This window comes from Dipodomys ordii, unplaced genomic scaffold, assembly GCF_000151885.1.
Source record: "Dipodomys ordii isolate 6190 unplaced genomic scaffold, Dord_2.0 Scaffold78, whole genome shotgun sequence".
Taxonomy (NCBI): domain Eukaryota; kingdom Metazoa; phylum Chordata; class Mammalia; order Rodentia; family Heteromyidae; genus Dipodomys; species Dipodomys ordii.
The window spans coordinates 5,727,913-5,738,405 of NW_012267294.1; the positions used below are offsets into that span (position 1 = coordinate 5,727,913).

General features: G+C 39.5%; 1 protein-coding gene across 4 annotated transcripts in view; it reads right to left on the reverse strand.

Annotated features, from left to right (window-relative positions):
• Positions 1–10,493, reverse strand: part of Csde1 (cold shock domain containing E1, RNA-binding) — a 43,020-nt gene that overhangs the window by 10,529 nt on the left and 21,998 nt on the right. For all 4 annotated transcript variants that reach the window (XM_013024683.1, XM_013024681.1, XM_013024682.1 and 1 more), the window contains 7 exons: positions 8,083–8,164; positions 7,392–7,520; positions 7,177–7,302; positions 6,104–6,316; positions 4,137–4,277; positions 3,823–3,987; positions 489–596 (listed from right to left, as the gene is read on the reverse strand). In XM_013024683.1, the coding sequence (XP_012880137.1) occupies positions 489–596; positions 3,823–3,987; positions 4,137–4,277; positions 6,104–6,316; positions 7,177–7,302; positions 7,392–7,520; positions 8,083–8,164 (964 nt within the window). The remainder of the gene's footprint in view (positions 1–488; positions 597–3,822; positions 3,988–4,136; positions 4,278–6,103; positions 6,317–7,176; positions 7,303–7,391; positions 7,521–8,082; positions 8,165–10,493) is intronic.

Genomic DNA, 10,493 nt, shown 5'->3' on the forward strand with positions numbered 1-10,493 from the left:
ACTAAGTTTTACCCTCCAGTGTGTTTCTTGTATTGTCATAGTTCCATAAAGGAAAATAAGATGTAGTATGAGAAAAAGAAACAGTATTGTAACATTTTTTGGTATAATTTGCTTTGGTAAAATTACAGTAACCTAATTTCATCTAAGCTAATGGATTTAAGCATATCCAAATAATACTTAAATAAATAAGGAAAACACACCTTTTTGAGGATAATGATGAAAGGGGTGGCACTCATCAAGATGCACTGTACGCATAAACTGACTTGTTGAATAGTAACTCTTATGAACAATGAGACTTAAAGACAGAAATGTAAATTTAAAAACTTTTAGGGAAGAGCTTGCTAGATCCTGTTTTAACAGTATGAGCTGCTTTGCCAAAGGAAAATAATTTAAACCTGTTAAAAAGGAAAATTACTTAAGTGCAAAAATTACTTCATCAAACCTGGGTATCATTTATGCATGACCTAAAAGAAGCAAAATTATCTTGCCTTATCTCCTACTTGAGGAGAGGTGGATCCTTCCACATCCTTGGCTTGGAAAGCAATGGTCAGCCTTACCCCACAGTCATCATAAGCAATGATGCCATCCTCAGCCTCCTGAGAAAAAACAATGGGAAGAGCCTCAAGAACAAAATAAAAGCAACATTAAAAAGCAACTATGGAAGGAGAATGCAGTGATGAAAGGGGTGAGATTAATCAAGATGCTCTGTACTTATAAACTGATTTGTTGAATTGGTAACCCCTTTGTACAACTACCTAAAGAAAATGTAATCTAAAAACGCAACTGAGGAATCTTAAAGAGATTTCTGAGTCAATGAAATGGCAGAGCAACACAAACTCTTTTTGTAGGGCTCTCTAAACAGTAACAAGATCAATCACACAAATGAAAGGTGGTTGTGCTACACTCCAGACTAGCTCAATGCGATGTCCCTGGGTCCTGCAGATGAGGGACTCTCATTCTTTATTATCTATACAGTAGTACCTACAGTACAGAGTTTTTTTTACTGTCAACACATAATTTACCAACCCATGAGAACTTGTCATAATATCTACAATTCAAAGCATGACACAAAGGTGATTAAGTTATGATGTACCAATATTTTCTACAGTAACACTTAAAAAGTTCAGTTGCATCATAAAGAAAGACAACAGACCAGTGACTGTAGAAATTGTCCCATTTCTATGGGACAACTCTTACATATGCAAAGACAATTCCCTTCCCCTCTTTAATTTACACTCTCCAGTAACTGCTTATATAATAATTTATTAATATATACAACTTACTAGGCATTTTGTACTATCAAACTGGTTATAGCAAAAACATCCATATAATTACTTCTTCCCTCACTTAAGTCTTAGGAAGTTCAATAAAACTTGACTAAAGCATACAATTGTTCCTAAGATGCTTATCTATTAGTCTAATCAACTGCCTGCCTGCACTAAGATTTGAACTCAGGGCCTTGAGCTTGCTTGGCTAACTGTAACACGGGATTGCTATTCTACAATTGAACCACACTGTTAGACTGGTTTTTTGTTGGTTATTGAGATGGGATCTTGTGCAATTTTCTGCCCTGGCTGGCTAGGAATTGAGAGTACCTGGGTCTCAGTCTACTGGAGTGGCTAGGATTATGATAGGCCTAAGTACAGCGGTTGGCCTCAGTCATTTTATTGTCTACCATTCTAGTAGTTCTTGCTTGTCAATATGCAGTGTCTGTCTGTGTCTACATCATCTACCTTTCATTGGCCATTTCCTAATTCTCATCATCTTTGTTATTCATCCACATCTTGGTTGGCTTCAGACCAGTACTATTCTTTTTACAAGGCATGCACCTGATACCATTCTCCAACAGAAAAATCTTAAAAAAAAAAATATCTTTTCCCCTACTTGTCTTCATCCAAACCAAAAAATAAACCACCATCTTCTTGTCATAACTAGTTAGCTGCTACTTTTTTTTTTTTCTTTTTGGGTCTGGTCCTGGAGCCTGAACTCTGGGCCTGGGTGCTGCCTCAGCTCTTCAGCTCAAGGCTAGGGCTCTATCACTTGAGCCACAGTGCCACTTCTGGCTTTTTTCTTTTTGCTTATGTGGTGCTGAGGAATCGAACCCAGGGCTTTGAGCATGCAAGGCAAGCGCTCTACCACTGAGCCACCTTCCCAGCCCCTTGGCTGCTACTTTCTAAAGAAACCCTAAACTTTAAAAACCATTCTCAGCCCCTCTCCCTTGATTTTTAATTGTAAGATTTAAATTTTGTATCTTTTATTTTCATCTGGACCTGCAAAACTATATATTTTTTAAAAATTTAGCTGGGCAATGGTGGCTCATGCCTGTAATCTTAGCTACTCAGGAGGCTGAGATCTAAGAATCACAGTTTGAAGCCAGCCCGGGCAGAAAAGCCCATGAGACTCTTATGACAATTAATTACTCAGAAAAAGCTGGAAGTGATTCTGTGGCACTAGTGGTACAGCACTAGCCTTGAGCAAAAAGAGGCTTAGGGTTCAAGTGGTAGAGCAACAGCCTTGAGCAAAATTAAAATTAGCTCACCTAGCCCTGAGTTCAAGTGCTAGGACTGGCTTGTGCACACACATGCATTTTGGTGTTTGTTAGCTACACATAGTGATATCCACTGTGCAATTCTCATGACAGGCTTACAATGTGTTCTAACCTCCCTCTTCACTCCTCCTGCCCCTCCCTAAAACAACTTGCAAAGCTTGACTGCTGCTTGTTCAGGTGCTCATAGTCCATCCCCCACCCCCTTCACGGCCCCACCCTTTTCTTTACCCATCTGCCCCAAGTTCCTAGGTCAGAAGCTTTCAATGAGCTTCCTTATACTGTTTTCATATACATTGCAATGTATTTCAAAATTTGATTTATTCGTATGTAAGGCTTTCAATTCACTTTTACTTGAGAGGAGAAGCTATCTTATACATCTTCGTTTCCTATATAGTGTATTTTTCAATAATGGAACTCAAATGTGACAAAGTTAGTCCACCCAATTGGAGGTTTTAACTGCTTCTTAGAAATAAGTACTCCATACTTTGGTCCCCAATCAGGGTAGATTTTTACCTCTCAAAGGATATTTAGCCACATCAGGCAAAACTGCCAGTTGCCAAAATGGAAAAAGTAGAAACCAAGAATACTATTAAACACCCCACTCTGTGGCAAAAAATTAACAATTCTTTTTTTTGGGTGTGTGTGTAAATCATTATGATTGAAAGAGAAGAAAATGATAGGAAACAAATATTACAATTAAACATGAAACATTCTCTTGTAACCAATCATAACATACTTTGAATTTTTAAATGGTTATAGAAAAGAAAAAAATTTTCACATCATCAGTTCTAGAAAATTGATTTCTTTCCATCAAAATATTTTATTTTAGTTCTATCAAAACTAAATGCCAAGTCTAAGGTACTACGGTTTGAGCTATGCCTTCACAACTTAGTTTTTAAGTTAGAGGGTTTGAGAGGGTAAGAGGGTTAACTAGAAGGTGAATAAACTATTGCCTGAGAATAAAATTTTTGCACATAGTTAACAGCCTTGCAAAACCTCTGGCCCACCAACTAATGACTATGAAATGGATTTTTGGGAGCTCTGAAATGGTACTTAATCTTAGCCAAAGACTCCTCTGAGAGAAGAATTAGCAATTCTTTGAAGTATCAATGATGGGAAAGCTAAGCAACTTTGCTCTGATTAATGTTGATAATGTTTAATGATGAATTTTAATGTTATAGGAAATTATTACCACAATATTCCACTACAATGTGTGTGTCTGTAACCAGGAGAACAAAGGCATCCTAAAAGCAGTCTGAATGCGTAAAATTTACCTTCTCTTTGCCTTTATTTGGGCTAGTGGTTTTTGGATTGGAAAAAGTGGCTTCTTTTTCTACAGTGCCCAGACACCGATGATCTGAATGGGAATGGAATGAAACCGTGCCCTTGGGAAGTTTTTTAATCCTAACAGCATGATTTCTTTGGGCAGAGAGCATATCCTACAAATGAGAAAACAAAGTTAAGTTTGAGCTGACAAAGGAAACATCATAACCCCCCCCCGCCGCTCATTCTCCCCAGCACATCATAACCACCCCCACAGGTTCTGCCCAGCACATTATGAACCCCCTGTCTCTCTAGCACCACTTACAGGAACCACAGTAAACTCGACTTCATCTGCAATATGGAGCTGGTTTCCATCTAGAATCTCACTGAAGTGGAAGAACATACGAGCATCACGGTCCACACACTTGATGAAGCCAAAACCATCTCGCATGGCAGCGATCACACCCTGAAACCCAAGGAACATTCTCACTGGTTGTGAAACTTGGTAAATCAACATTCAAGTTTGGAAGGACCTTCAAGTTAAATTCATAAGGATGGCTCTTAACAACCAGAATGCTGAATCTACATTTAATATACTTTTTTTCACTTAAATACAAGCTCACTGCTTCAATGAAGCAATTTCTAAGGTTCATTCAGATTTCAAATACTTACTGATAAACAGTTCACAAGTCAATGGCAATTCTTGAGTCTACCTCAAAATTGATTTTGAGTTCAGGCACACTGGAAGGACTTACAATTTAAGTATGAAGCTGGGCACCATGGCTTACACCTGTAATCTTAGCTATTCAGGAGTCTGAGTTCTGAGGATCGTGGTTCAAAGCCAGGCTGGGCAGCAAAGTCTGAGACTCCCCCGGCACCCTCCCAGTCCTGGGAATTGAACTCAGGGCCTGGGCACTGTCCCTGAGTTTCTTTTGCTCAAGGCTAGCGCTATACCCCTTGAGCCACAGTGCCATTTCTGGCTTTTTCTGTGTTATGTGGTCCTGATGAATGGAACCCAGGATTCATGCATGCCAGGCAAGCACTCTAGGTTTGTCTCAGACCATGCTCAGCAGTGAGGCTGAGGCCCAGAAGGATGAAATGTGGTAGCAGCCTCTGATAGCAGAACCAGAGCTGGTCCAGCTTCTTACAGCCCCCACAAAGGGACTCAGGCATGCTGGGCAAGCACTCTACCACTAAGCCACATTCCAGCCCCTGTGAGACTCTTATCTCTAATTAACCACTAAAGAGCCAGAAGTGGAGATGTGGCCCAAGCCCTAAGACAGACAGACAGACAGAGAGACACAGACACACACACATACTTATGTATAAATATATAAAACCCCTTTCTCATATTTTCCCGAACTATCAGCTCTGTACCAAGAGTACCTGAAACATGGTAGACACTCAATGTTTATTAAAATAATGAACACAAATTACTACCAATCTGCCTATGAATTACATATTATTGCAGAGGTGGTTATTCTTTAATTTTCAACATGATATCAACGAAATATTCTGACATTGAATCCCTGTCAACATATACCATTTTGTTCACTAGTCTCAGGCAAAAAGCTAAAATAAGAGCATAATCCCCAGCTGGCCATCTGTGGTTCATGCCTTTAATCCTAGGTACTCAGGAGGTTAAACTGGCCATCAGTGATTCATGCCTGTAATCCTAGGTACTCAGAGGATCTCAGTTCAAAGCCAGCCTGGGCAGGGCTGGAAAAGTCCCTGAGACTCTTCAATTAACTTGCAAAAAGCAAGAAGTAGAGTTATAGCTCAAGTGGTAGAGCACTAACTTTAAATACAAAAGATCAGGAATACAATTCAGGCCGAGTTCAAGCCCCAGGACAGACAGATATAAACACACACACATGCATGCACCCATGCACGACGCGCACGCACATATCAGGAACAGACAGAGCACAGGCCCTGAGTTCAAGCAAGCATACAAATACACAAATAAATCTAGTGTTTACCACATATCATAAGGAACTGATTGGAGAAATCCAGTTTGTACAATAATGGGCTGAATGCTCTTCACTATTTCAAATACCTTAGCAATGATCCTGTCTAAATCTTGACTCTGAAAGCTTTTTTAACATCTATTTCCAAGATAACTGGCTGAGACAAGAAATCCAAATGAACTAAAGTATCTATAGTTCTTAGCACCTTAACAATCTAATTTTAAGATGGCAACTGTCTTATAAAAGCTTTCAATTTAGTAGTACACACTTGAACCTAAAAACTGACTGTATAAGTTAGATATAAATCCAATAATATAACATTTACCATTTCTCTGGCTTCATTAGTGAATTGAAATGTATTTGAAAGAACTTCTATGTTGGTTGCTCGTTCTAATTTGTCACGTCGGTCTGTTGAAATATTAAACCTGACGTGGTCTCCTTCCAGCAGAGTCACCTTGGATTTTGTATCTTTGTCCCCAAAAGGAAGTTCTTTAGGAATCACAAAGTCAACTTTGATTCGTCCTGGCAATGGGTCATTCTGATAAGAAGAAAAAACAGTTTTAGCAGACTACTATAGTTGCTAAAACAACAGAGCAAATCCATGTTACTTCAATTCACATCCTAGGAGGAAGAAAAGGCGCTGACATTGGTCCAATTTGATAGTCACTCCACACAACCACGGTGATCAACAGATTTCACTAAGCAGAAGCACTTTTAGTTCTTAAATCCAAACTTCCTCAGAAATGAATTTATTAAACTTCTTCGTACCTCCCGGACAAAAGGAGAAATGGGGGAAAAGGCTAAGAGAAGGGAGAAACAAGTATCTATCTACAGTTTAGTTCTGTAAGGTTGTCACTGATTTAGTCAATGCTTATTCTGGCCTCTTCTTATCACTCAGTTAAAACAGTCATTCATCTATCATTCACTAGTTTCTGCCTTGTTTTTGCAGTTAAGAACCAAGCACACAGCTGTTGGCTCAGTGATAGAGTGCTTGCCTTGCATGCGTGAGGCCCGGGGTTCCTCAGCACCACATAAAGAGAAAAAGCCAGAAGTGGCGCTGTAGCTCAAATGGTAGAATGCTAGTCTGGAGCTGAAGAGCTGAGAGACAACGCCCACCCAGGCCCAGAGTTCAGGCCCCATGACCCCCCCCCAAAAAAAAACCCCACAAAACACCAAAAACCCAAACCCAAACCCAAAACAAAAACACAAAAAAACAAGCACAACAAGCTAGGTAAGAGATCTAGAGTTAATACTTATCACTAACCCATTATTTTCTTTTAGCCTTAATGATACATTAAGACACTTATCATGAAATCAAATCAATCAAATGGAATAAAGTTCCAGTGTATCTCCCCACATTATTCTGATTGTACTGATGCTGGGGAAAAGTTAACTTACCTGGTTTTTACTGGGTACTTTTGGGATAACTTTGGTTACAGTTCCTTCAAAATGTTCAATACTGATGTCTTCAAAAATGACTGTTCCTTGAGGCAATAGTCTGACATCTGTAGCAACTTCTTTACCCTAAGTTGTAAGGGATGGACCACATCATTTTATGTGTTTCCCATTACTAATTGCAAAGAGCCAAAGATATTGTTAGTGAATTATCTTACATTTCTGTCCTTGATTGTGAATTCCACATCATCTCCAGGCTGTAAGGTTTCTAGGTCACCTTTAAATTCACTATAGTGAAAGAATATCTCTTTTACAACATCACCTCTTTCAATAAAGCCAAATGCCTCCTAAAATGGAATAAACCCAAGAACATTATTACCACTCATTATATTCATTTATGATTACAAGTTAGAAATCAATTAGCTTCATAAAATTATGCGGTGGTCTAAACAAAATAAAATGGTACAGCCAAATATTAATATTGATGAAAGACTCATTTAAAAGAACAGAGCTGGGTGCTGGTGGCTCACACCTATAATCCTAGCTACTCAGAAGGTTGAGATCTGAAGATCCTGGTTTACAGGCAGCCTGGGTAGGACAGTAAGTGAAACTCTGATCTCCAATTAAGTGGAACCCGGCTCAAAGTAGCACAGCCTAGCATTAGGCTAAAAAAGCTCAGAGATATCATCCAGGGCTTGAGTTCTAGCCCCGTGATAGATAACACAAACAAACAAAAAACCCCACAGAATTAGCAACCAAGGAATTTAAATGAAGTTTTGAGGTTAACATTAAAATGTGTTTTTTAAAAGCAGAAGACGGGAAAAAAAATCTGAATTTGCAATAAAGACCTAAAGGAATAAACAAACAGCAACAAAATATTCAATAAGAACCAAATTTGTTGGTACTTACCTTCATGGCACAAACTACTCCCTGACAACGGGCTTGTTTCTTTTTCAACAGCATAATGTTTCGAGCACTTACAGCACCAGTGCTAGAAAAAAAAAAAAAATTGGGGGAGAACACCAAAGAGAAATTAACAATTCATGACTCAGGAATCATGAGAGTAAAAACAAGTTTCAGTTTTCAACATCTTAATTTTTTTACATGGCATCATAAGCAAAGGACTTCCTTGGCCTTCATACTGGATCACTTTTTTCATGTGCTGTTAAGTTTTTTTCTTTTCTTGGCAGTCCTGTTGTTTATACGCAGGCCTCACATCTGCTGTGAAGGTATGATGACGCACTACCGCTGAGCCATGCCTCCAGCCCTGGTTATTTTTAAGACAGGTTGTTGCTTCCTGCCTGGGCTCAGGCCTGGACTGTGACTTTAGTTGTCATGTCACACTTGGTGCACATGACCAAGTCCAGTTTTCCTTTCTCTCCAAGAAGGTAAACTTTCCATTTCTTCCCAGACTGGCCCAGAGCTCCAATTCTCCTGCTCTCAACCACCCAGGTAGACTGAGATGACAGGTTGCTGCTGTGCCCAGTCACGGTGTGCAAAGGATTCTTGAGAACTTTTCTGTCCGGGCTGGCCACAAACATCTACCCTCTCAATCTCAGCCTTCCATGGAGCTAGGATTACAGGCATGAGCCACAGGCATCCAAGCAGATTTTTTTGTTTAAACTTTATTCTTCGGTACAGTGTATCAAACTCTACTTTTCAAACAAAAGAACTGAAATAAATATGCAAATAGTACCACAGCTGACAAACAGTAACTTTAGAATGTCACATATTTGCATGGTATATGCTGTCAACTAAGGTTCTGGTATATATGATACATAAAATGAGGGTCTCTGTTATCAATGAATGCTAAATTTAGTATTACCTCAATAATTATTTCTGATTAAACATCATTTAAAAAAAAGCAGAGGGTGGCAATGTGGCTTAGTGCTAGAGTGCTTACCTGGCACTGATGAAACCCTGGGTTCAATTCTTTAGTACCACAAAACAGAAAAAGCCGGAAGTGGTGCTGTGGCTCCACTGATAAGAGTGCTAACCTTGAACAAAAGAGGCTCAGGGACAGTGTCCAGGCCTTGAGTTCAAACCCCAGGACTGGCAAAAAATAAAATAAAATAATAAAAGCCCGAGTACAAGCAAGGACTTTGGAGAAACTGCTATGCCACTACCACAGAAGGGAAATCTAGTAAAGAGACTACATTTCATACTATGCAATCTTTGAATAGCAGCAAAACAAACTCATTTTGTTTTAAAGATAGTAAAGATAGACTATAAAGACACAGAAGGGCTATTGGTATGGTTAAAGAGCTGTAGTCGACTGATTTTCCTAAACTCTTCATTTACAAGTGGACTTCACACACTAACAAAACCCAGAGAAACCCTAATAGGGCCTTTGCAGCTTCCTGCAATGATTAAAAGTTGTGTGAATTCAGCTAACTAACTTTGTAAGATTTACACTTTACAGAAGAGGAAGTTTAGGCAACTGTTCATGTGTGCTGGTACTGGGACTTCAACTCAGAACTTGGCTTTTTGCTCAAGGCTGGTACCCTACTTGAGCCACAGCTCCATTTCTAAAACTTAAGGATAACTCTCTTGTGAAGAATTAAATATAAAGTAGTATGTATGTAAAGCAGTATAAATGCTTGACATATAGAAGCAGTCAGCCCCCAAAGTGGCTTCCTGCTCATATGCATGTCCTATCCCTTTGTTTTCTATTTCAGACTATATATTTTAGCCCTCAGGCTGAAATTAAAGCCCACAGCTCACTTTGATTCTTTTCAGCATTCTAAGAGATATGATTCAAAGCAAATAATAACGCACAGATTCTTGAACTTTTCTTCCCATGTCCCGGTGAAAAGTGCATGCCTAGCAATCTGTAACTTTTTAACTTTTGTCTGTTTTCTGGGGCTGATGATGTAACTCAGGCCTATGTGAGCAGAGCTGCAGCTTCTGAGTGTGTGTGTGTGTGTTTTTTAATTGTAAAAATACTGTACAGAAGAGTTACAGTGAATTACAAGAGTAAGGTAATGAGTACATTTCCTATCGAGTGTTATTACCTGCTCCTTTGTTTATCCCCTACCAACCCTTCCCTCCCCATCTCCCCAACTCCTCCCTGACCCCCCCTCCAAAGTTGTAAGGTTGTTTTTTAACATAAGCTCCTGGTTTTTTTGGGGGGGATCGATCCTGGGGCCTGAACTCTGGGCCTGGGCACTGTTCCCTCAGCTCTTCTTCAGCTCAAGGCTAGCGCTCTACCACTTGAGCGACAGTGCCACTTCCGGCTTTTTTCTTTTTGCTTATGTGGTGCTGAGGAATCAAACTCAGGGCCTCATGCATGCAAGGCAAGCGCTCTACCACTGAGCCAC